Below are 25,189 nucleotides of genomic sequence, written 5' to 3' on the forward strand. Positions count from 1 at the left end.
CCCTAGGGTGGCATCTGGGATGCTCTGCAGGGGTCCCCACCTGCCTGGCTCCTGAGCCGTCATCTCCCAGTCCTCATTCCTCTGTCTGTCATTTCCCGGTCCTTTATCTCTCTGATTTTAATTTCCTGGTCCTTTGTCTCCGTGTCCATCATTTCCCTGTTCACTGTCTCCTGGTCCCGCGCCTCCCAGTCCACCATCTCCTGGTCCATTACTTCCCTGCCCATCACCTCCCAGCTCACTACCTCCCAGTCCTTCACCTCCCAGCTCGTTTCCCAGCCCACCACCACCCCCCCGCCCCCGCTCCCGCCCTCCCGCCCTTACCGGGAGGGCAGAGCCGACCCCCGGCACGAGGCGGCCGGCGGGACCCCGCGGGGAAGCCCCCCCGTGCCCAGCGCCGGCGGGGATGGGGTGGGCCTGGCTTCCCCGGGGCTAAACACCCCCCGAGCCCCTCCGAGCCCTGTGCCCCCCCGCAGCCGGGGCGGGCGGGACGCGACGCAGAGGGCCGCCCCCGGGCACGGCCCCCGCGGGCACGGCCCCCCGGGAGCGGCGGGCGCGGCGGGCGCGGGCGCGGGAGCGGGAGCATGCCGTACCTCCTCATCAGCACCCAGATCCGCATGGTGAGTGCCCCCGGCCCCCGGCCCCCGGCGGGCGGGGACCTGCGGGGGGGCCCGGGTGGGGACGCGCAGCTCCCGGCTGGGGCGGGCACCTCGGGGGGGGGGGGGATGCCCCGCAGATCTGGGGGACCCCGGCCCGGCCCGGCTGGGCACCACCGCCCTCACACCTCGCTGAGCCCCGAGTGCCAGGCAGGGGGAGAGCACTGGGGTGCCCGTACCCCTGCTCCTCTCCCCCAGGACCCACCCGGAACAGCAAGTCACATCGCCAGGGACACTTGTTGTAGGGTCCCAGGAACGTCAAAGAAGCTCACCTCGGGCCACGTGTCCTTGCTGTGGTTTTTCCCCCTTCCCCAAAGAGCCGTCTGACGGTGGAAGGTGCAGCCGTAGCCAAAGGGAAGGGCACTGCTGGCAGCAGGGGTGCTGCATGGCAGCCCAAGCAGCGGCGGGGTCTCTGGCTGAGTGGGGGTCTCTGGCCGAGGCGCGGGCTGAGAGCTCAGCCCGTTATTCTCATATAAAGACATAAAGGAAACATTACTTCCGAGCGATTGCAGCATCTGCAGCCCACAGAGCGGTTGGTGCTGACCTGTCAGCTGGCATGTCCTGCCAGGACCACAAGAGCAGATAGTTCTGTATTTGAGGGTTTTTTTCCTTTTCCCCACACAAAGGGGAACTGTATGTCTGAAAGCCCAAATACGATGATGTGGGTTTGCGATGGGAAGGAGCTAATGGCGAAAAAAGCAAATCAACAAGTGGCAGGAGTGTGGTGAAAGATGTTGCTGCTGTGGCTGAAGATGTCCCATTACGCACGCATCTGGGACCAGGTGAGCAGCCTGTTGAGAAGGAGGACGGGTGGGGATGCTGCAGCGCTGAAGCATCCTCTGGCAGTGACATCGTATGAGTTGATTAAATGATTATGGACCAAGATACAGGGAGCGCAGCATGGTTGAGGTTTGTAGCACTGTCGGGAAAGGGCTGCATTAGCATGGCAAAGCACATTTCCCCTCTGGGCACTTTGGAAACTCTGCTCTTTAGCAAGGCAAAGCAAACATTTCCAGCCTAAAACTTGGCACTGAGCCGTGGCTAGAAACAGCCTGTCCTGTTCTTGCAGGGGGTGATTGACTTTGCTGTTTTTTTCCTGGCAGTGGCTGGGGCAGGGACGAGTCACTGCCTCCCATGGCACTTCCCCCATGGGGTTCACGGTGCTGGGCTGTGGGTGGGAGGGCTGCGCAGGGAGCAGCAAGCGGAGAAGGCTCTGCTTCCATTTCTTGCCTTTTCCAGCGCTCCAGGCAGCAGAGTGTGCCAGCAGGTTTGCACAGCTTGCTAAAATGTTTGATTAGTGCCGCTGCGTAAGTGCTTCTAGTTGGGATCCGATCGAGGCTCATGATTTACATGCAGTTTGCCAGTGCCCGTTCATAGACAGATGCTGTCGGGGGGGATTTTACCCTCTGTGCTGCACCCAGTCCTCGCCCAGCCAAGGAGAAATCCACTGCTTTCTCGGCCATCAGACTGTCCAGCTGCTTTGTTGCTAACTTCACTGTGGGTCAAAGTGTGCGGCTTCCCATCCCGCTGCCCCCAGACCAAGGGCTTCACACCACGGCCGAGCATGGAGCAGGCAGCCCACAAACCGCCCCACGCAGCCCCTGAGGCTTAGGGACCCCCTGTCCTGTCCCTGGGCTTTGCTTTTGCCGAGGGGTGGTAGAGAAAAGATGGTGGGTAAAAAAGGGTCTGGCTGATACTTAAAATATTCCTGAGATTATTTAGGGTTGAGCAGCCCTTTGCATGGTACAAAGTGTGATAATAGTGTGATGCAGGTTTGCCAGTGGAGGGGGGACATCCCTCTGAAGAACGGTTTCCATCTGCAAACTCTTTGTTCAGTAGTGTGGAGGAGACTGAAAAGAAAACAATTGCTCCACCTGTTAAAATCAATGAAATGCTGCTGTTTTCAGGGACAGCCAGGAGCATGCAGGGGTAGGTTTTGGGGCATAGAGGGGCTTAGCACTGTACAGAAATGTCCCTGTCCTCCCTGCTACGATGTGTGGGAAGTCCACCTGATGGCTCTGGTGGTGAGATGACTCATGTCTCTGACTGTGTCCACCCAGCTCCTCCAGTCTCCTGCCGCTTCCAAGGGAGCGTGACGGTCCCTCATCATCCCATGGGTGCTCATCTGTCCCCAGCACTCCGCAGCACCTTCTCACCCTTATCTTCTCACCCTTCCCAGTTAGTGGAGCCATTCCTAAAGCTGTCTTCTACCAGGACAGGCAAACAGTCCCTAACTGGCCTGGGGATGCTTATTTCATGGTAAAACACATAGATTTTCTTGTTTTGCATGATGAGGCTTGAGTAGCACCTTGTTGCTGTCCTACAGACTTCCCAGTGGTGGATCCCAGAGGACCAGAGCCACTGTGAGCTGTCAGTAGGTGGCCGTCACCAAACAAAACCACCAAGGTCCTCTACTGGGACGGGCAGGTGGCTGGCAATAATTCCCTTCCCAGTAAAGCTCTTGCTGGACCTGTGCTGGGGAGCAGGGAGGGGGTGGCTGTGCTGCCGCACATCGCTCACCCACTCTGCTGCCTTTCCCTGCAGGAGGTTGGCCCCACCATGGTGGGAGACGAGCATTCGGACCCCAGCCTGATGAGCTTCCTGGGGGCCACGAAGAGGAACATGCTGGGCAATCACTTGTAAGTCCTCCTTCTCTGCCACATTTCAGGCTCCCCCCTCTCCTTACTTTCTGTATTTGGAACATCTTCACTCCTCGTATTCATCATGGTATCTTCCAGGTGCATGTTTAATCCTGGGACTAGTTTGATGCTGAAAGGGTACACACACGCCCTTGCCCCTGCCTGTCAATGCTCACCCAGGGAAATGCTGCCAGATCATCCCTTTTGCTTTTCCTTTTTCCTTGCTCTGGTCCCACTGTAGCACCTGACCCACTTCCCCCCTCTCCTTCCCCCTTACATGCTGGGGCTGCTGCTGGCTGCGCCCCGACACGTGCCCTGGCTGAGATGGAACAGCCACACTGAGCCTGTGAATCTTTCTGTGTGACCTTTCCTGCCTTCATCCCCCCCTCAGTCCTGAAAGACAAGTCTCCTCTGCCTTATTATCAGTTCCAGCCCTGAGATGCTCGGTATCAAACGGTGCCTGTGCCAGCCTTGTTCTGGCTGGGGCCTTTTTCGGTGCCGAACCACCCGATGTGCTCATCCGCACTCTGTCCCGTCCCACGCTGTAGTGCAGCCTGAGGTTTCTCCCCGTTACCGAGCATCCGAGCCAGCCCCTCCCAGCAGCTCCTGAAGTTTTTCCTTGGACTGCTGAGCCCCAGGGTTGGAGCTGCTTCCCATTGCGTGTCGTCCGTCCCCCCCGCCCCAACTCCAGCCCATCAGCCTACGTGTTCCCAAGCCGTATATAGTTGACGCTTCTCTATGTCCCTGTCTCTCTCTCTGCCCACGCCGAGTTTGACACCAGCCTTCATCAGCGTGCAACTCGGAGATGTTGCCAGTGTGTTCTTTACATCTTGGCCCACTGTTTCTTTTTTTCCCCCACATGGTATCTCACTTCGTGTTTTTCTCCGGGAAAAAAACCAAACACAAAGCAAAACAAACCCTCAAATGCAAATTAAAACAAGGGAGAGGAGCAGTGAGATTTCTGTTCAATCTCGCCCACTCCCACCGTAGCACAGGGGAGGAGGAGGAGGAAGGGAACCAGGCGTTAAACAGAAGGGGCCTCTCGGTCCCAGCGTGTTCTCAAACTTCCATCGGTGGAGCTGGGAAAACCCACCTACTCGGCCCCGGCCTGGCAAACACCAGGGGCTTGGACCTCAGCTCCTGCAGTGCTAAAAACCTGAATGGGCTGGGAGATTTTAAAGCAAGAAGAGATTAAAAGAGTAAATACTGAAGGCCGCCTGTTAAAAAGAGAGACCCTTCCAAAAGCAAACCTAGCCACCCGGCAGCCCCTGCCTCGAGAGGGGTGCGTGGTGGTGGACGGCAGAGCCCCCCTGTCAGGCAGCTCCCTGCCGGGTGGCGCTGGGGGCTTTGCAGGGCTGAGCCCTCCCAGTGCTGCCGTTCCCAACGCTGTGGGTGGCCGGGGGTTGGCAGCGGCATCAGCTTCGTGCCGCTGCCTGCCAAGCCGAGCCAGGGAGCAGGCAGGGAGTTATGAAATGAGAGAAGGGAGACGCGAGGGGGGAGAGAAAGAAAAGGCTTCAAGAAGGAAGAAGTGCTGCTGGCTCCTGAGAGATATGGGCAAGGATCCCTGGGATTCAGGTGGAAAAGCAAAGATAAAATGCCTCCATGGCATCTGCCCCAGCAGCCAGGGAGGAGATGCAGCACTATAAGGAACCAGAGTGCCACATCTTGCATGTCTGGGAGAAGGGACCCGAGCTTTCTATGGGATCTCCCTGGTGGCTTCCCCATCCTTCTTCCCTCCCTGTGGCCCGGAGCACTTTGAGCTCCCTCTTGCCCCACCTGCTGCTTGCTGTGGCTTGTGTTACAGCCAGGGCAACTCCGCTGTGTCCCCGTGGCTCGTCTTCCCCCTTTGCGCTTGAGCAACAAGGGGTGGAGAAAATAACCTGGCTGGAATGTTGCTGCTGACACCCCCGAGAGGCACGGCGGGGTGAGCCCCAGCCACCCCTCTGCCACAAATCCCAGCCAGGGATGAGAGCTCCTGTATTTGCACCACAGCTGAGCAGGATTTTCCATCCACCTGGCTGCAAGGCTTCGCTAGCAGTAAGCCCAGCTACACGACGCTGCAGATCTTGCCCTTCCTGTAGCACCGTGGGCCCCAAACCCTTAAACATGACCTCGGATGGAGCCTGAAAGAAAAGGTCTAAGCAGTATGGAGCTGCTGGGGCACTGTGACAGACAGATGAAGTACCTGATTGCCTCTAATGAGGGGGAGCGCCGATCCTGTTCCGCAGCTCGGCACTCGCTCCTGCAAATGGCACATCATTAAGTTCCACCAGTTGCCGGCGTGCAGGCACGCACGGCCGCTCCCTGCACCATGTGCGGGGGCAGAACCCCGGGGCATCGGGGCTTGAGCAAGGGGGCAGCTGGCCCTGCCCCAGCCCTCACACTTCTGGTGGCCAGCGCGGGGTCATACATCCAATGTCTGACCCTTGCCTGCTGCAGAAAAAGTCCACCAGGTGGACGTGCACGCATGGATGACTGCTGGGCACCATACCAGCATCTCCTGTAATTACCGAGGTTATCAGCACTGGTCTTAAATGAAAACTAGTGTCTCTCTGTTATATTTTGGGAGCTGAGGTCTGAGGCACCTAATAATACTTCAATTTAGCTGCTCCCCAGGGCACAGCCAAGCCCCAGCCTTGAGGAAGCTAAAAGGACAGCTGGGCAGGTATCACCGGGAGGTTGGCTGCTCCACCACTGAAAATAGCTGCATGTGGAGGACACTCCTGGCCAGCTTGGTCCTGTCCCCACGCGGGCAGCTGGGCTTGTTGTTACTCACATACCTAAAGTGCAGAATTCCCCTCCGATGGCAGGTGATTTTTCTGTTCCCTGCTGGCATTCAGCTGGGAGGAAAGGCTTTGCACATGTTCCCCGCCACTCCACCGTGATTCAGACCGGCTGCACACAGAGACAGCGGCATAACTGACAGGCGCTGTGCGCAGCCTTTTGTTTCACTCAATACGGAGTTGTGTTTAAAGCCCTGGGCAACTCAGCTTTCCTTCTGCTTTTAGCTCAGCCACTCAGGTTTTTTAGGTTCATATAAATAACAAACAATCCCTGCCTCAGCTCCTGCCTCTGCATAATGGGAATAATATTTACCAACTCCAACATGTGAATCTGAAGAGTATGTGGCAAGCCTCTTAGAGAAAGCATTAAGTTCAAAGACACTTATAATAATACATATTATCTTTACACCACATCTATAATTATAGCAAAGTATAGTCTGTCTTGAGAAACTGAAGGAAAAAAAAGAAAAAGCTTTCACATCTTGGGGTTATTTCACACTTTAAAAGCACTCACCACTCCATTAATGTTTCACAATCTTAGCAAGAACAACTTTGGAAATACTTTTGGGTCTTTTTCTATTGTTATTAGTATGAAAATCAGGAAAGTCTTTGTTAAGGTGCCCAAACAAGATCACCAGAGATCCTGTAGCCCTTCATTATCAGCTTATCTAGCACAGTGAGTCATCTAAAGAGCAAAACTATTACGAAGCTTATCCCATCTGCTTGAATAAATACTGGATCCAAACAGGCGCGTTAAAAGAACAGGAAGGCGGCCGGCCTCGGCCCCGAAGGTTGCCCCTGCCATTTCGGCTCTGCTGCTTCCCCACCCCATTCAGCCCGTTTTGTGTCTGTATTGCGCTACCCTTCCACTCTGCAGTCACTGTCTGTTTTCCTCATGGTGGGAGCAGTCAAGTCTTCTGCAGAGAAGCATCCTCCAGGATGAGGCGGAGGGAAGAGCAGCTTCTGCTCCGAATGCAGAGAGCCAGCAGAGGAGTAAAAGCTGGACAAAGACCCCAAGTTCCTAGACACCCGCAGCGTGCAACGGCTCTGAACTGCCAGGGTAGAGGTGCCTGTGCTCCACCTTATTTGGCAGCTCTGCTGAGGATTGTCAACTTCTGGGTTTTCTGAGGCTTAATACTTGGCTGAAGGCAGCACTTCTTCCCAACCCCCAAATTTCAAGCACAGGCTCTCAAAAATGCCCAGTTCACAGACATGCTCTGACACAGGAAAAACAGGGTTTTCGTTCCTTAGAAACACCTGAATCATCCTTCCCTGCTTTGCAGAGATTATCCTCTTTTCCCATGATTTCCCAGCTGTAAATACTCGTGAACCCTCTCTGCTGGCAGCTTCAGCCCGATTAATTAAGCAGCACGTGGCTTCGATAAGGGGTCCCCCTCCCACATTTCAATTTAACATGGCCCTTCCGTTGTGGGCAGGCTCTCTCCTTGCCTGGGCAGCTGTGGGTTTGGGCTTTCCCCACCTGGTTCACCAAAACATGACATCACACAGACAGTATGCCAGAGGTGGTCACTGCCCTGTCTTACATGGGTTTAGCAGCAAGGCAGAGTCACTTCCACAAGGAAATCCTTGTCTCTTCCTTCTCCACCTCCTTTTATTTCTTCTCCTCTTTCCTGCTTGCAGCTGGGAGTACTACGTGAACGATGCACCGCGGATAGTCTTGAACAAGCTGGAGAGCTGTGGGTACCGCGTGGTGAGCATGACAGGTGTGGGCCAGACGCTGGTGTGGTGCCTCCACAAGGAATAGCGACGAAGACGTCTGCGTTCCACCTGGACAAGATCCTGCTGGGGTTCATCTCACACAGGACTGAAAAAATATTTCCCCTTAATTCCTTTCTGCCCCAGACCCCAGGCACTTGGGTGTCGGGGGGAGGAGTGGTGTAGAGGCAAAACTTGACCCAATGGAAACTCTCCAGCCCTGCTGTTTCATAAGACCTGGGGGAGGAAGGTATGCCCCGTCCAGACAAAATCAGGCAGAGAGAACAGATGGCTCGCTCTCTGCATTCATCAGAACGGCAGTCTGGCAACTACCAGGTTTTTACATTTTAATCATCTCCTATTTAGCATGCATTGGAGGAGGCTCAAACAACAGACTTGTCTGGCTGTCCCTCAGGGCTGCCCTAGAGAGAGGTACACGCTGAGTTCAGGGCATACCTTCTCCCGGGCTGCAGGGGTAGGGAGGGCAGGCCAGGCACGGATGGCAAAGGATCTCATCCCAGAAACGTAAGCGGGAACTGCTACACCTCCACAGCGCTCTTCGAGAATCCCTTCACTCGGCAGCAAGCCTGGTTTCTCTCCCAAATGGGATTGCGGTTAGCAGCGTAATCAGGCTTTCAGCCTCAAGAGTGCCATTCAAGCATAACACACCGTTCCTGAACGGCCTTAGAGCAGCACAGAAAGGTCTTGTGAACATTTCAGGTACTGGCTCTGTAATCTTTAACAGCAGCAGCTGCAATGCTGGGTTGTTTGGGGCTGCGTATCAATCCTGCTGTAGGGGTAACACCAATAAAACATTTCTCTAAACAGACCAATGTCTTTCTGTGGGTTGTTTTAAACAGCTGTTGCCAAATCCATTCTGGATCCACAGCTCCTGAACAAGTTTCAGGAACTGAAAGAAGCTCCAAGGTTTGGTGTTCTGATAGCACCTCTCACCCCCTGCGACAGGGAAGCTGCTCTGCACACACAAACTGACATACTTACTCTGAAGCCTACGCAGCCATTTTTTCCCCTGCACTGGAAGGGGGCAACGGCTGCAGTCGCTGAGAGTTCGTATTCCTACAACAGTTTTAAAAAAGGAGGTTTATTGACTTAATTTAAGAAACAGCTCTGGAAATGAATGATGGGGTGGGAAGAATCCATACTCTCATGCTAAGTGTGAGACTCTTCCTCGTCCTCCCGCTTGAGCTGTTCAATCAGCTGCTGCCTCTCTGCTGCTTGCCTCATCCTCATCATCACCAGGCTCTCGTAATCCCGTTCTGATACCACTGATGCCTAGGAGCAGAACACAAACATAACCTATCAAGGACAATATATACCCAGCCCCTCGCACCATAAACCACACTCACAACACACATTCGAGCCAGGAAGGCTGTTCATAGCAGTATGACCCCAGAGGAATCAGGTACAGTGCGAAAGCCGCCTGGCCTACAGAAAATTGCCTGCTTCGTACGAGCATTGCTGACAAGACAGAGAGTGGGACAAACAGGAACCTGAATTACCCTCTCGCTGCTGGAGCTGCTCCCTGCTCGCAGGGTTGGATGGGGAAGCACAGCTTGCCTAGCTGTGGCTGGTGATTTTGGATGACAAGCTTGCTCTGCAAGTACAACACGGGTGCACAAAGTCCAGTGTACACTCCATCCGTTATAAAGGCTAATGCCATTAAAAAAAATAAATCAAACCCTTCTGTGGTTTAGTCATGGAAGCGGCTGCAGAAAGAAAATCGCCAGGTATGTTTCCAAACCCGACACAGGAGCGTTTCAGTTCTCAAAAGCTCTTGGGAGCTGTTCTTCTGTGTGTGGTAGCAACTGTCACGTCAACGAAGCTGATTGCAGACTCTACCTAATAAGTGTAGGCAGCAGATGACAGCTGCTATCGCAGAGCAAAGTGGTGGTTTTGGCACTCTGCTTTCAAAAGCCATTTAACATTAGTAGGTGGCCTTACTATTTTGGCTGTATTCAAAGCACTGCAATGCTTGGAAACATCCACCTTATTTGCTTGACAGTTCAGGTAGAAATAAAAGCATCTTGACAGAAGGTGAATAAAAAAAACCCCAAACCTCTCATGTTCATCTTTCTAGGAGCTAGATTTAGTGGTGATTTAAGGACATCTTACATAGAAAACAGAAGGGATGAAAAGGCAACGGAATAGCTAAATACGATTCTGCATGAAAATGGGGTAAGTGCCAGCAAAGCGGTTCCTCCAGCTGCAGAGTCTAGCTGCAAGGTCAAAACGAAAGTCCACAACAGATGAGAAACTTAGGCTGGGAAATTAAGAGACTAATACACCATAATTGGTATCTTAGGAGCTGTATGAATGAAATAACCTTCCAGCAGCATGCAACAGAGATTTTCACAGTGTCTGAGAAAGCATGAGATCGTATCAGTCTTCAGTGGCAGAACTGGGCTTCTTCAAAGTTCCTGTCCACTAACCACAGATGCTTACTGTGATTTGCTTGGCTGAATGAAATAGCCTACATGAGACTCATACAGATGAATCACCCATACAAACCTGAATCACTACCTCATACTCTGGATTTAAATTTAAAACAGACAAAAGAGTATTCCCAGCCTCATTTGGAAGTCCTGCTCATACAACAAGCCATCAGAAGCGGCAGAAGGGAGAGCACCAAGACAAGAAACAGTCTGATTCAAGATGGGCTCCAAGTTGGTATTCACGCTGACATTTCTCAAGCAATCTGGGCGCCTCTAAGGGAACCTGCTTTCTCCTCAGGCAGAGTGTGGGCTGATGCTTTGCCACTCCACACACCTACTTCCTGCAATCCTGGCAATTACCAATAGTGTAAAACCCAGTTTCTGACGTGGCTGACTCAGCAAGGGCTTGGCTCAAAACAAATACATACGCACAAGGAACTGCAGCCTGGGAAGCAGTGACAGGAGGCACATGAAGAGAAGAAGGCATTGCGGGTTTTTAGCATTCTGGGTTCAACCTGGCTGAATCGCCCCTGGACTTGCTTCTTCCAACATCTCAGCACACTGGTGAATGTGGTAGCTACAGTTCTCCAAGTGTTTCAGCCGTTTCTCCTCTCCGCCTGTTGGACTCAGGTGCTGATCCGACACAGCGTAAGTCTATTTTGCATTCAAATTTCCTAACACTTGTCTTTTACATCTGCATTTTGTTGCTTTTAAAATTTCTGTTACACTGTATTCCTTTGGTTTCCTTCAGTGTGACTGAGTCACCATCTCTGTTCCCAGCCACCCACTGAGATTTTTATACTGTGCCCTTCACCATGAAGGTGGCTGGTTACCATGGTACCAAAGTGCCCTTCTGTTCTAGATGCTAGATTAAATCTGTTCTCATGGTGACTGTGTGCCTTTGCTGTTCTTCATCAGCTCATTTCTGCAGCACAGATTTAATAAGCTCAGACATCACCATTCCTTCTCCACTGAAGAAGGAGACTCCTTAATATCCAAGACAGGCCAACGCTCCTTCACACAGGGACATACTGTGAAGTTTGCATTTCCTGCAATACCAGCCTCTCTCTTTTCCTTCCAGCTACGGGAACAGGGAAGGAAGAGGTTGTTCCTGTTGTGTGGCTTGCTGCTGATCCTGCGACTTGAAGTCCCAACACCTGACTGTGAAGAGTCAGCAGTCTCCTCCTTTCGTTGCCTTTCAGCAGTATGGATACTTGGCGAAGAGGGTCCATTAAGTCCACAACGTTCTTCAGACGTTTCTCACTCAGGAGACACAAAAAGCTGGGCAATCAAGTCATCATCCTGAACCAGAACAGCCACACTCTGGACAGTGATGGACAGTGCCAGAAGAGGGAATGCTTGAGGGATCTGAAGGACAAGTCTGATTACCTGTCATGTCAGAGTGAGCAAAACCTAGCCAAGGTACAAGCACCTCCCAAGCCTCCCCGGCTTTACCTGGACAGTTCTAGCTGCCCTAACATCATCGACCACACAGATTCTCACTCTGACATCTCCTTTTCTGGTGCTACCCATCAATACCACAAAGCCACTCAAACTCAGTTCCACAAGGACCAGGCTACAGACTGCGGGACCTCAGAGACAGGTTCCCAGAATGGCACCACTCTTTCCGATCTGCCTGATCCCTTCCTGTCCTTCAAAGTGGATTTGGGGCTATCGCTTCTTGAGGATGTTCTGCAGACCCTCAGGAAACAGAATCCGAGAGATTACGCCATTTGAAGGTATTTATCATTTAACGTGTCACATTTACTTACTGCTGCTGCCAGTCTCTCTAGCCCGAGCAGAAGGAAGGATACTGCAGCATTCCTGTTGTGTGTGGCCTGTTTTGTTGTTCTCACCTTAATCACCACAGACTGTCCCTGTCCTTGCCAAGGAGTCCCTCAGAGCAGAGCTCACAGGCTCCATGCTCAGATGAGAGCACTGTCTGCTGGAACCTCGTGGTCAACTCTCCACACTGGGAATTTCCCCCTCTTGACTGTGCATCTCCTCCTCATGGAAGAATGGCATTGTTTGGTAAAAGACTTGTTATTCTGGGGATGTGGCTGTGACGCTGCAGAGCACGGACAGAAAGGGATACGGCATACATAACTCGTGGGTAAGCAGGCAGCTTGCAAGGAGACAGTAGCATTGCATCTCAAAGCCATAGCTGTGGCAAGGGTCAAGAGACAGAACCTGGTGTTTCTTCTCCTACCATGTTTGGATGCAAAAAAATCAAAGTTGTTCCTCCTTTTTTTTTTCTTTTTCTTTTTTTTTGGTTTTTTTTTCTTCATTTTTTTTTGTTTGTTTGTTTGTTTTTGTTTTTTTCCCTTGTGGGTTTCTTTTCCCCTAACTCAAGTGCAGTTGGCACTGCCAGCCTGGAAACAGGTAAGCACCCACGTAGGCTCGTAATACAGCGACAGCAGTTTATTCATCCTACTAGCAAGGGAAGAAAATTCTCTAGATACTGCTGCTTGAAGCATGCACTGATCAATCAGCTGTACAGCTATGGAAGAATAAATGTATCTGTGACTGGAAGCGTCTTGTTGCCTCATTTCATTGGAAGCAAGCCAGAAAAAACCCAGGCATCAAGAGTAGAGGTGCCTTATCTGTAGTGACCAAGTTCTATCCTCTCTGGCACTTCAGGTTTTTATGCGGGTGGGGAAGCGGCGTGGCTCTGCTTTTGTGGGCTGGGAGAAGGCTAGAGCTGCTGGTACTTTCTCTTCCTCTGAGTGCACACAGCTCAGGTCAGGACCCAGCGTCAGACAGTTCTGCCCCTGTGAACTGGACAGTGGGAAGGGCTCTGCCAGGCTGAGAACATTTTAGGTGTTATCAGGGCAAGCTCTTAAAAGGGCACTGCAGAAACTACTGGGTCATCAATTCTTACCTTTTTCACAGCTACATTACATACTAGGGGCTCTTTGTAAAAATAAATAAATAAATGAAATCTCCGTGCACCCCAGATGACCATAAGCTTTGGAAGCTGGCTACAGCAAAGTGCACAGAGACATTTCAGAGAATGCATAGATGGCTCTTAACTTACTAGATTCACGTCAGGCTGTAAAGTCAGACAAATACAAAACAAACTTATGAAACATCAAAAGACCTTAGAAAAGATGCAAGAGTACCAGACAGGCGGCTTGTCTCAGCACTTTAATATGGCTGAATGGATGGCCCAAGATGAATGTGGAGCACTGGCAGGGAGATCCTGCTACAAGTGCAAGGAAGACCTTCCCACAAGCAAGTGGTTCATGCTGTTGTAGTGGCAAAATATGCTCTTCACAGCATTACGTAGCTGTTGTGTCCTTTGAACCATTCAGAGCTGCAGCAATCAAATAGTCATTGCTCTCAAAAAGCTTGGAGTAACACTGGCCACTCCACAGCTTTTGTAATTCAAGTACAACTTGCCTGTTCAGCTCTAGCAGCTCTCCAGGAACTGCTGGATAGTGGGCAGCTGTAGCCGTAGAAGAAAACAAACCAACCAAGACCGTGGAGGCAAGTACCTTACGACTTACTGCTTCCTCACAGCATGACTTTTCAACAATCAGCCTTGCTTTCACCTGAGAACTGCTTCCAAAACCTCCTACAGTCTAGTTAGTGTGTGGCTGTCCTTTATTTGAAGACTTAGGGGCACAGCTCCTGGCTGACTACCCCAGGCAGGGAGCAGACACAGCTCGGAAGCAGGTGCGTTGCCATGAGAATGCTGCAGGTCTTCAGCTCTTTTCCGAAGCAGAGCAGGGAAGAAGCTGCATTTGCACGGAGTGGGAGCAAATGTGGGGGCAGATTCAGACAAAAATAGGAGCAACCCGGAGGGAGCAGCAAATGGGAAGGGAGGGCTGGGAAGCCAGCCTGGATATGAAAGGATGAGGCAAGGAGTGGTTTGAGGCAGTGGCAAAAGGTATCTGAAAGAGCTCATTTTGCACATCTAGAGTTAAAGAGCTGAGAACAAAGAATAAGTCAGCTGGAAACAGTACAGCCAAAAGAAGCTATTGCCACATTACAGATTTTGGAAGCATTCTTGTGGAAGTAGCACCAGGATTTGGGGAGGGTCTAGAGTGGGAACTATGAAAAGCAGGAACCAGAGCAGCTTGGAGATCTCAGCCTGGCCAGCAGGACTGCAATGTAATCAACGAAACTGCAGCTGCTTACATATAAAAGCAGTAGAAAGGACAGACAAGCATCACCAGTGCAATGCTTGGGAAAGGGTGCAAGTCACTGGCCGTAACTCCTCACCATTCTGAGGGCTCATACGAGCTGGATGAGGCTGTGTCGGACAGAAGTGAGTCACCACCTCCACACAGCATGAACACCATTTGCTGCTTTAGCCTGCTCTCCCTCACTGCTCCACCAAGCTAATCCTTCACAGCAGGCAGACGCTGCAGTTCCACACTAACAAGCTTTGGTCAGGGAAACAAGCCAAGATAAACTCAGCCAAAAGCCAGGGCTTTTGAACACATACAGGCAAGAATCCACTAACAAACTCCAATTGCACCAGCAACCCCCGTAGGAGTGAATGAGCCAGCTCTCATTTTCTAGCTGCAAGAGATACTCAAGCTGGGTTGGATTTTGCTTTTTTCCCCAGTTTGCCTTCTAACGCTCTGGCCAGCTCTGCTGTGTCTGCAGGACTCGCTGGTTCTACGCTGTGCAGGGAGATCTGCCTGGGTCCTGAGCTACGATGCTGTAATTACCTTTGCCTGAGATTTTTGGGAAACTAAGCTGCTCAGGCCAGGCTGTTCAGACAAAGACCATGCATCCCAAGTGAAAACATACAACCCTACATAAAACTCGGATAACAACAAAGCATTCTGATGTATAAATGCATCTACCATAAATAAAGTACTTAAAGTCAGGAGAGTGAATGTACTGAACAATCTCACAAGCTGCTAAAATATTTAGGTAGTGAACACACACAAGGCTGACTGAGACACAGACACACAGCATGACAGGAGCCCTCTCAGCAATTAGATCTTTTTGATCTTTATACCACAGGGAAGAAGGGGAGGGGAATAAGCATCGCATGAAGTTTGAACTGGAACTCAAATAAGCAGCAAAGGATATCTCGGTTCCCTTCACAACTTCACAGCCAAGGAATTACTAACTAGGTCAGAAGACACACAGAGCACAAGAGAAATTCTGTGCTACAGAGCAAAGTGTAATGTAACATGCTTCAAAAGAAGTGGGCGCACCTCCCCCTTCAGAGGGTCAACAGGAACAAGGGGTAACAAAGCACCAGCAATTTGCTGCAGCACACCCTCAGATTGGTTTTCTAACCACTAGATGTTACTGCCTTCCATGCGTTTTGTGATTAGAACACATTTGTTATTTGAGAGCAACAGCTTCAGAGGGATTATCTCATGAAATAAACAGGAAGCAGCTAAGAGTTAAACACCTTGCACACAGTAATGACCCTGGTAAAGAGGACCAAAACCAGACAACAGGGTCTCTACAAGATATTTAATTTGGTATTGCTTTCTCTTCCCTCCTGCAGACCCTAAGAATATAGGTTTCCTTTCAGCACTGAAACATCAGCCTCTTGTGAACGCAGTAAGTAACCAAGCCTCTCTGAAGAAACCTTATAGGAGACCCATTTCAATCAGCTATCAGCCAGAGGATACCCACAAAGTATATCAGAAAAAAAATCCAGAAGAACGGCATTAGAGGCTTCAGGCTGAGCAAGGAACATCCTTGGTTTTCAACTGGAAGAGAGAGAGATTATGTGAAGGTCCATTCACCCAAATAGCTTGTGTTCTCAGGGTGCTGCTTACTCAGGCAAGAGGTCCTCTAAAAAAGCCACTGGTTCAGCATAAAAAGGCTCATCAGAAAGGCAGGTCTTTCATTACAAGCTTCTTTTCATCTCTGCTGGGAATCAGCGTATCTTACCATAAATGCAAAGTACACTGTTAAATTCAGGTTACTATAGAAACAGATTTAAGTAACAGCAGCCTGCGCCTCCTTACCTGTGAAGTCCTTGGCTGACTAGTGCTGTCAGAAAGGACAGTGCTGGGATTGTCCCGGGGCTGGCCCTCCAGCCAGGAAATCTTTAGAGGATTATTTATCAGGCCAACTTCATTCTTCACAGCCATCTCCTAACAATGAAAATATTCTTCCATCACCATCTGAATTTCAGACCCCACTCCCTCACAGGTCACTAACAATCATAAAAGTTTTTCCATCTCCATCTGGCATAAAGGCCGAGTAGGGCACAAACCATGAGGATTTCACAGCTGCCCTCCATGAGAAACTGCCTTCAAGGTCCATATCTGCATTAAGCAGAGACAAACATATCACTGATGGTACTTTTGATAAACAGGTAACAGAAAATTCTGTTGGTTTTTTTAATATTTGGATATATGAGTGAAAGAATGGGTGACAAGAAACAGACACTGCTGTACAGCGTAAGTTTAAGTTGATGGAACTACTAAAAATAAGGGTAACTGATGATTTCTGTTTCCACAGCCACATGAATTATTATAACTCATATGGAGCCAAGATATTTTGATTTCTTTTAAACTGCAAATGCCTGATATAACCTCTAAAAGTCACTCAGCCCATCTCCACAATGGGTAATTCACCTTCAGTGAGAGTTGATTAAATAGCTCAGTGCCTGCTTTTTAAAGCAGCGTCTCTTTCCTCAGCCTTTTACATGCACAGCCTGCTGTTTTAAGTGCACGATCTGCTTTGGGTTTGTGCCTCTAGCTTTGCCACTCCCTTCATGCATCTGTACCTTTAGACTCTCATTACCCTTCTGCACTGCCTTAATGACAAGGCAGCATCTCTAGGCCACCAGTTTGCTAACCCTTCCCTTCTGCAACACCCTTTCTTGCCCACTCTCCAATACACACATTTGGGGTCTCTGCCAAACTTACAGCAGCCTTAACAGTAGCAAATTCCACGACTGCACTCCCAGTCCTCCTACTTGAGATCAACAAATTGAGCACATCGCCATACTGTTAAGACAAAGAAGAAAGAAAAGTTAATTACAGACACAGAAGAGATGTCAAGTTCATTTATGGAATGAATGCAAAGAGAAAACATGTTTTCACAGACATGAGGCTTGAGCTGTCACCCTTTCTGTCTTGCATGATGCTTCCACTGATCCCAACTTGTCATAATTTCTGTTCCTCCAGGAAATAATTCTGAGGAGGCATGGAGCTACACGCTCTGCTTCCAGCAAGCCCCAGTGCCAGAGGGCTGCTTAGCTCAGTCTCAGAGCTACAGGAGATGCTTGCATGAAGGGAAAATAAAGATCACATGCTGGGATTAATCAGATCAAAGGCTTGTCTATTGCCATCTCTGAACTTCCCACAGCAGCTAATGTACAGTGCTTTAAACGAAGGCAAAAGTGTACCATAACCACACAGCCAGACTAACTTATACAGGGCATGAACCACTCCGTGGGAAGAGTCTGCAGTTGCTGTTTCAGCAGGAGTCCCTGCTGGGGAGAGACAGAGGTGCTAGCTGGGGAACAGTTCACAGCTAATGGACTGTGCTGATGACCTCTGAAAACTGCATGAGAAAGCTGGACAACAGAACACAAAATGAGCCACTCCAGTTTATATGTAGCTTCCCAGCATTTACTATCCTTTCTTACACCACTGAGAGCAGGGCAAGATCAAGTAGCAGGAAAGTGTCAGACAGGACCTTTTGCAGGATCTGCAACAGAACATCTTTTGAGTATCCCCCTCTCGTCTCATCTTCTTTCCTGCATTTCCATTTGAGCTGGAAAATAAACACAAGACGTTAATTTTGTCCATCCGAACACTTGTCACCATGCTCATTGCAGCTCCTGCCACCTGCACACACATCAGGTTGGCTATTTACAGTTACACTCCCAGAATTGCCAAGACCATGATCTCAACAACAGAATGTGCAAAGGCAACAAATTATTTGGGGAACAGGGAGAAACAGTGCTCATTGGAATAAAAAAAGATCACGCTTGAAAGCACACTAATGGCTATATCAGGGTAATAAGCAGATCTTCTCCCATGCTTAATGCAGAGACAACCCAATTTAAGGCTCAAAACCCTAGACCACACAGTAGAGAAAAGGGTGAGGGAGGAAGGGTGTTTTAAAGACAGTGACAGGAGCTGTTCACATGCATAATGCACATTAAATAGAGGAACTTCACGTCCATTGTACAAAGGGACGTGCCAGTTCAGCAGAGCTGAAGCGTCCCTTCTGTTTTCCAAAGCTGCATAACGTTCTATCAGTTTTCACCAAAGCCCAGCTTTATAAGGATGTCTTACTTTGAGTTTAGGAGTTATTCTGCCTTCTGCTCTGTATCTTCCTTGCTTGCCTAAAGAGGGGAAAGGAAGAAAAAAAGATGAGAAGGACATGGTTGAAACCTCCTCAACTGAAGAGCATTTAGCACAAAATTTGACCTGAAAATGTAGGTATGGCAACAGCAAACACTTTCGGATTTCCACTAGACCATTTCAGCCTCAAAAAGTTTTGTGCAACATTATCATCAGGAACTGCAGCACAGACTATCGGATGTCAGCATTTTTCCCTTCTATGAGGCCCAGACTTGCCATGATCAAGGCTAGATAAAACTAAGTAAAAATAGAAACAGGAGACTTGTTAGACTCTGTAACATTTTTCCTTGCAAGAGGGTTGTGCTGGTGGGAACAAGTGCGGAAAAATTAAGTGTAGACAAAAACCAGGATAGCATAGACCAAGAATTTAATCTAGCCCTGCAATGAAATACTTTATAATGGTGTGCTCTTGTTGCAAGTGTTTTACACTAAGCAAATGCTCAACCTCCTCCCCAATTCCTGATATGTGAAATTAAGTTAGGAATGGCTACAGTGGGCTGAATGACTTGCACTCATACAGGAAAGCCCTACTGATCCCAAAAAGAGTTTCTGCATCCAGAGCTCTGGTGTTATTTTTTTTATTATTTTTTTTTTTAACTCATTAGATAAGTACTTCTCCTGTGAGAAAGCAACAGATCTTATACTGCAGCCTCTGCCAGAGTGAAAGGAGTAGGAAGCAAGAGACAATAAATCTTCCCATTGAACTGAAAACCTGAATAGCACTCTAATTAGTTTTGAAAAGAACAGAACTTTCCAAAACATAAAACTGTTTCAAGCCCACACAGATACAGAGTATTAAAAAAGGCAATTCACTATAGAAATGTGTGGATGGAAGTGAGGTTCAGGAATATCAAAGGATGAGGTTCTGGATTCTGGAAAAAACCTCATCCCCTCCTGTATGAAGGGGACTAACTACAGCTAATGACCAGCCCATGAGAATTAGAGGGAGACAACTTCAAATGTGGTAACTACCTATTGTTGTATGGCAGCACAGAATGCAGATGTTTCCCCGTTCAGTATGTTGCTCGTTTCCTGAAGGATTTGCTCCTGGTCTTCGTACAAACCCAGGACAAAGGTTGTGTACACCCAAGGAACATGAGAGAATCAAGTTCCAGAAAGTAAAGCCTCAGCAACCATAAACTAAACAAAAGTTTATTCTCCACACTGAGTTTCCACGCTGGGTAGTGAGTACTGAGAACTTTCAAGGGGATACAGAAGTAGTAACCCAATTATAACTATTATTTGTAAAAAAACCTTATCATTCCCTGGTTTGAGTCTGCAACACCGACTGCTCTAATTGTGACAGGTGAGCAGGACTTCAGGATCCCTCCAGCGTAACTGTGGGACCCCACATCAGACCATCTAGTTTCAGTGCTTTAGAACATTTGTTGAAAAGGAGCAGCAACAACGTGCTAAGAGAGCAGCATGCCACACAGAAGGAAGCAACCCCACAGAAATACTAGACTTGAGACTTATCTGTGAAAAAGGTGCTAAGCAGGACCTTACATATGGCCCCGTGACCATGTCAGAAGGCTACATCTGTACGTGACCAATGTCTACGGAAGAGCTGGAGTCCCATGTGCATGTAGTTTGGCCGAGAGCTCCAACCTCAGCTGTTCTCACCTTGAATGTGCTGCTCTCTTTCAAGACGGATCTGTTCTTGAATGAGTCTCTGCTGCTCTTCAAGCTGACGGGAGCCTTCTTCACGCAGACGTATTATCTACAGCAGAGGTAAGAGAGCACGGATGTCTGAGGGCACAGTTCCATGGCTGGTCTGAGCCAGCTAAAGACTGCCAAGGAGAGCTTTTGTCTTGCAGCCATCTCCTGGGCCAACCCTCCTGCTAGCTCCCCTGTGACAGCTCCAGTGTGGACCCTCTCACGCTCCTAGTGACACAGTCCCTATCAGCAAGCACATAACCAACTAGCTGTTGTTATTGTTTGCTATGCAAAAGGGAAAGGGTAGACAGAAAAATAAAATCCTGAGATTTGACACATTTGCCAGGCTGCTACAAGATCCCTTCTACACGCCTCTCTACTTTCATAAAGTCCATTAATTCAAAAGGCTGAAGGACTGCTATATATCGATTTGCTGCATCTCATCACATCGTTTTCATCATGATCGTAAAGACATTCAGTAACTCTCAAAAGAAGCAGAGAAATCCAAGAATTTATTACTTCTTGTTCTAATGATCTTGTTATCCTGATCTCCTCCTCTTCACTCTCATGAGTCTGGGCTTCTCGTTCTCTGGCTTCAAGATCTGCAGAGAATGAAACAAAATTAAAACAATGCAAAGAGAATTTTCACTGCTGACCAGAGGTAGGTGGAAGGATTACAAACTTGGCTACACCTACACTAATTTCAAAGTAGAGTGCCGATAGCTCTGCTACCTCTCGTCTGCCCATGCACATCAATGTATCAGTGCCTGATGTCTTAACAGTCATCAGAAGCCCTAGTTCCACCCCAGAGGAGAACCATCCCCAGCTGTGACTGTCGGAGAAGATTTCAGATGGCTGCTATACTGAACTCGGCATAAAGAAACCACAGCCATCGCAAATGGACAGCAGATGAATTAATGCTGAATTCCAGCAGCAGAAGAAATGCAAACACCCAGCTAACAAAGACTCCAAGCCAAGAGTGAAATAAAGTTCTGATTTTATTACCGAGCTTTACTTTCTTTCGCTTCTCATCAAGTTTTTGTGCCCTTTCTGCTGCTTGCTTCTTAGCCTTTCTCACTTTGTCATACGCCGCCTGTCAAAGAACAAACACAATAGTGTGAAACTATATAAAGCAAGAGATTAAATGGAAAGCAGTGAATAAAAGCGAGATGAGATACTGAAACACTAAGCAAAGGTGAAGCATTTTCTGCTTCTTGTTAGCATTCCTCCTAGAAGTGCTGGAAGTTAACACAAATATCCTGAGAATATGAGAAGAGGCCCAAGGATCTCCAGATGAAGCCTGAAAGGGTGAGGAAGTCCAGGAATAACTGCAAAGTGGACTGGAGAGAAAACCTACCCAATCCGCAGGGGTGGGAAGAATATTCTGGTTTCCTGAAGATGTCAAAAGTAGCTTTAGGGGCACTGGTAACAGATCAGGTTTGGTTTGGAGCAAAGTTTTAAAATCAAAGAGTCTATTTTATATGAAAGATTTATTCACAAGACATATATTTGACTCACATGAATGCATTAGGTCAAAGAGCGTCAGAACTCTTCAGCAGCAACCACACATCAACATTTGTTTAGCATTATAGAGACTTAAGAACTGGGATAAACTGGCAATTTCACTGGCACCTGTTTAAACCAGTTGATAATCTGTTCATCAACCTAACAGAACCTTTCTGTCTTAAGTAAAGCATAGACCGGCACAAATGCTCAAATATTACTTGCAGAATAGTTCTACAGGAAAGCACTGCTCTTGTTTTATGAACTAGAAAAGCTGCTATTTTTCCTTCCTGCATGGGAAGGAAAAACTTTTACCTTTTTAAAGTCTAGAAGCCAAAAAGGTTCTTGGATGCCAAAAGCTTAATTGCCCCTTGGAGGGGAAATTACAAGCTTTGCCGGTGTTTGAAATGAGGAGAGTTATTTCATGTTTTTAAATCTTATAATCTGAAATTTTAATACACCTTCTCTCCTGAGTTTATCTGGACAGAGTTACTTAATTATTTTTATTTTGTTTTTATTCTTTCCCTTCACATGTCCTGATTATTTTCAGGTCTTGAGCAGCAGGCACTCAACCACTTCCTCACAGCGAGTAAAGCATCCGAGATACATCTGGCAGCCTGCAAATCTCTCGCAGCAAAAGGACAGAGATCATGACTATGATTCAGCTTTTCTGTTTACAAGTCTCTTGTGCCCCATTGAAAGAAAGGCTTTCAGTCTTAGCAATCACATCTCGATATTATTTATTTCTCAGACCTTGACTTCAAGAGAACTGCAAATGCACTGCTGTCATGGGAATTTAATGCATCCCTGAATCAGTGGTGGGATACGGCCCAGTCTACCATGTTACTAAAGACAGTATCTCACCCTTGCAGCAAATGGACAGAGCTACTCCCAGCACATCAAATCAAAAAAAGAACATTTGTCCAAGTTCCTGTCTGGCACCTACTATTTGATCTCATGGAGAATTAAAGGGAGTAACAGTGGAGACCTGCATTCATGAAGTCACAATTGGAAAAGATAGTTTCCAATGCTTCTCCAGCACTCTCGCAGAGCAACACCACACAATCTCAACATCATCAAGGGGTGGGCATCCTTACCCTTGCTGCTGCATCTGTTAGCACAGCTAAGGCCTGAGACAGCTGGTGGAAGACTTCCGCTGGGAATTAGAAGAAAAAAGGGTAAGATGCAGGAAACCATGCTAGTGGCCTGGAGATGAACCAGGAAACACAATCCCTTATGGAAGAGACCTGCAGAACATCAGAAAGAAGAATAATCTTTCCAAAGCATTTGTAAGCCAACCTACAGCCAGGACCACCTCAACTCAAAGGGCAACATTGTTACATAAACTTCAGTGTAAATTAAGAAACAAAGACTGGGACCATTTCATTTTAACAGAAATCTTGAAAACATGAATTCAACAGAACCCATCTACAGAAACGTACTACTCAACCTGCAGTCAGCCTGAAGCACAGTTATAAATTCTCCCTTTCATACCAATAGCTTATCAGCCCCAGATTCACACTGTGCATTTTACATCAGTATCGCTGACCCTCTTCTGGGAAGGTTACACATATAAGCCAGAGGCCTCCGAATACACTTCAAAACACTTCCCAGCTGTCTGCAGATATCAAAGCCCCCAGCTTTCCTCTCACTGCTGGTTTTTTTTTTCCCCTGATGGAAACTTTTTCTTTCTACTAGTTATAAATTTTCAATCTATAGGACTGTAGCCCATCAAACTGGAAAATGCAAGATACAGAAATATCTTGAGGTGTCCTGAAGAACAGCATCCTTTTAGTTACTACTGCTGTTCACTGCTACCTGTAGCTATAAAACTTAAAAGCAGAGTAGCTGCAGAAGCTAGACCTTGCTAACAGTCTACGTATATGCAGTTCCACAGAGTCAGGGCATTGTCTCTAACAAACAAAAAAGGCCACTGACCATAGACGGTATGATTTATAAGCTTTCTATTGAAGTTTTTACTGTGAGAGGTATGAATGAAAATAGTGATAAGCCAGTAAATGCTAGTGACAGCATGGCCAAAGGTCTGGGATTCAAGTACCACGTGGGAAGATTTTGAGAGGTACAAATATAATTTCAGCACTGATTAACACTGATGTTTCTAAAACCAACACGTATGCATTCACATGTTAAAAAAACAGAGCTTTCTAATAGTGATGAAAATACCCCTTAGTCTGCATATCTATATTTCACATGACGTATATGCAGGCTTACCCTAACTCACATGCAAAGACAGCTTTGAAGTATAAGCACAGGCACTTCAAGGGGTCTGTACATGTGAAAATAAAAATGAAGAGTCATTTGTGTGTGCACAGTCCCATATTACCTGCTCTGGGATTGTCCGGGTTCTTGTCTGGGTGACAAGTCAGTGCCTTCTGCCGGTAGGCTTTCTTAACCTGCAAGACCAAGAACAGAGATTTATTGGATGGTAAATCCTTGGTCTGTACTGAGGAAAGACCAAAACAGTCAAAACTGCAGAGACAAAAAATTACTGTTGAGAGAGCTTCTTTTGTTATAGGTTCTGTTAAATTAAAACACACCTCCCTATCACAACTAGAAGGCTGCGGTTGAACCAGCATGAATATGCATGACAACATGTCCCCAAGGCCATTAGGATTCTGCCTCAAGCCATCCCAGCCCAGTCGGATTATGCCACAGCAAATCCCAGCCCAGAAGGATGCTGCCTAAATAATCCCAGCCCAGATGGATTCTGCCCATGAAATCCCAGGCCATCACGATTCTGCCCCAAGCCATCCCACTCCAGTCAGATTCTGACACCGCAAATCCCAGCCCAGATGGACATGGCCCAAATAAGCCCAGCCCAGTTGGATTCTCTCTTAAGACTTCCAGCCCTAAGTGCATTGTGCCCCAGCCAATCCCAGACCGCCTGGACTCTGCCTCAGCCAATCCCAGCCCAGATGGACGCAGCCCATGTAATCCCCTGCAGGGCATCAGGATCCTGCCCCAGCCATATCAGCCCACTGGGATGCTGACCCAGCCAATCCCAGCCCAGCTGGACTCTTGCTCAGCCAATCCCAGCCCGCCTGGATTCTGCCCATCTCATCCCCTGCAGGCCTGATGGATTCTGCCCCAAAATATCCCAGCCCAGATGGATTCTGCCCATGAAATCCCAGGCCATCACGATTCTGCCCCAAGCCATCCCACTTCACTCAGATTCCGACGCAGCAAATCCCAGCACAGCTGGACACTTCCCCAAATACTCCCAGCCCAGTCGCATTCTGCATTAAACCTTGCAGGGATAATCAGATTCTGCCCAGGCCAAGCCAATCCCAGCACGATTCTGCCCATGAAATACCAGGCCATCAGGATTCTGCCCAAAGCCATCCCAGCCCAGTCGGATTCTGACACAGCAAATCCCAGCCCAGATGGACATGGCCCAAATAAGCCCAGCCCAGTTGGATTCTCTCTTAAGACTTCCAGCCCTAAGTGCATTGTGCC

General features: G+C 48.5%; 4 protein-coding genes across 6 annotated transcripts in view; 2 read left to right on the forward strand and 2 right to left on the reverse strand.

The window, feature by feature from the left end:
- RMDN3 (regulator of microtubule dynamics 3) overlaps window positions 1-3,156 on the reverse strand; it is a 43,840-nt gene extending 40,684 nt beyond the window's left edge. Inside the window, exon 1 of the mRNA XM_040609484.1 lies at window positions 926-3,156. Within this exon, the coding sequence (XP_040465418.1) occupies window positions 926-1,040 (115 nt within the window). The 5' untranslated portion in view covers window positions 1,041-3,156. The remainder of the gene's footprint in view (window positions 1-925) is intronic.
- GCHFR (GTP cyclohydrolase I feedback regulator) lies at window positions 490-8,620 on the forward strand. Its single transcript, XM_040609491.1, has 3 exons — window positions 490-617; window positions 3,198-3,292; window positions 7,717-8,620. The coding sequence occupies exons 1-3, from the start codon at window positions 582-584 to the stop codon at window positions 7,838-7,840; spliced, it is 255 nt and encodes an 84-aa protein (XP_040465425.1). The 5' UTR covers window positions 490-581; the 3' UTR covers window positions 7,841-8,620.
- Window positions 8,022-25,189, reverse strand: part of DNAJC17 (DnaJ heat shock protein family (Hsp40) member C17) — a 72,451-nt gene continuing 55,283 nt past the window's right edge. Inside the window, exons 2-12 of one of the 3 annotated variants that reach the window (XM_040609487.1) lie at window positions 24,057-24,126; window positions 22,810-22,868; window positions 21,215-21,302; window positions 20,729-20,811; window positions 20,177-20,273; window positions 18,485-18,534; window positions 17,880-17,957; window positions 17,105-17,185; window positions 16,196-16,324; window positions 8,955-9,084; window positions 8,022-8,868 (exon numbers count right to left, since the gene is read on the reverse strand). In XM_040609487.1, coding sequence (XP_040465421.1) covers window positions 8,962-9,084; window positions 16,196-16,324; window positions 17,105-17,185; window positions 17,880-17,957; window positions 18,485-18,534; window positions 20,177-20,273; window positions 20,729-20,811; window positions 21,215-21,302; window positions 22,810-22,868; window positions 24,057-24,126 — 858 coding nt within the window. In that variant the 3' untranslated portion in view covers window positions 8,022-8,868; window positions 8,955-8,961. The other 2 variants (XM_040609486.1, XM_040609489.1) reach the window with 2 other exon arrangements.
- C10H15orf62 (chromosome 10 C15orf62 homolog) lies at window positions 9,115-12,518 on the forward strand. Its single transcript, XM_040609490.1, has 2 exons — window positions 9,115-10,892; window positions 11,326-12,518. Exon 2 carries the CDS (start codon window positions 11,451-11,453, stop codon window positions 11,979-11,981), a length of 531 nt encoding a protein of 176 aa, XP_040465424.1. The 5' UTR covers window positions 9,115-10,892; window positions 11,326-11,450; the 3' UTR covers window positions 11,982-12,518.

This window comes from Falco naumanni, chromosome 10 (genome assembly GCF_017639655.2).
Source record: "Falco naumanni isolate bFalNau1 chromosome 10, bFalNau1.pat, whole genome shotgun sequence".
Lineage (NCBI taxonomy): Eukaryota > Metazoa > Chordata > Aves > Falconiformes > Falconidae > Falco > Falco naumanni.

What these genes read in the sequence shown, in the direction of transcription:
- GCHFR (XM_040609491.1), top strand. Translation starts at nt 582, where the DNA reads ATGCCGTACCTCCTCATCAGCACCCAGATCCGCATG. An exon ending in TCAGCACCCAGATCCGCATG is followed by an intron (nt 618 to 3,197) that starts GTGAGTGCCCCC and finishes CTTTCCCTGCAG; the next exon opens with GAGGTTGGCCCCACCATGGT. An exon ending in AACATGCTGGGCAATCACTT is followed by an intron (nt 3,293 to 7,716) that starts GTAAGTCCTCCT and finishes TCCTGCTTGCAG; the next exon opens with CTGGGAGTACTACGTGAACG.
- C10H15orf62 (XM_040609490.1), top strand. Translation starts at nt 11,451, where the DNA reads ATGGATACTTGGCGAAGAGGGTCCATTAAGTCCACAACGTTCTTCAGA.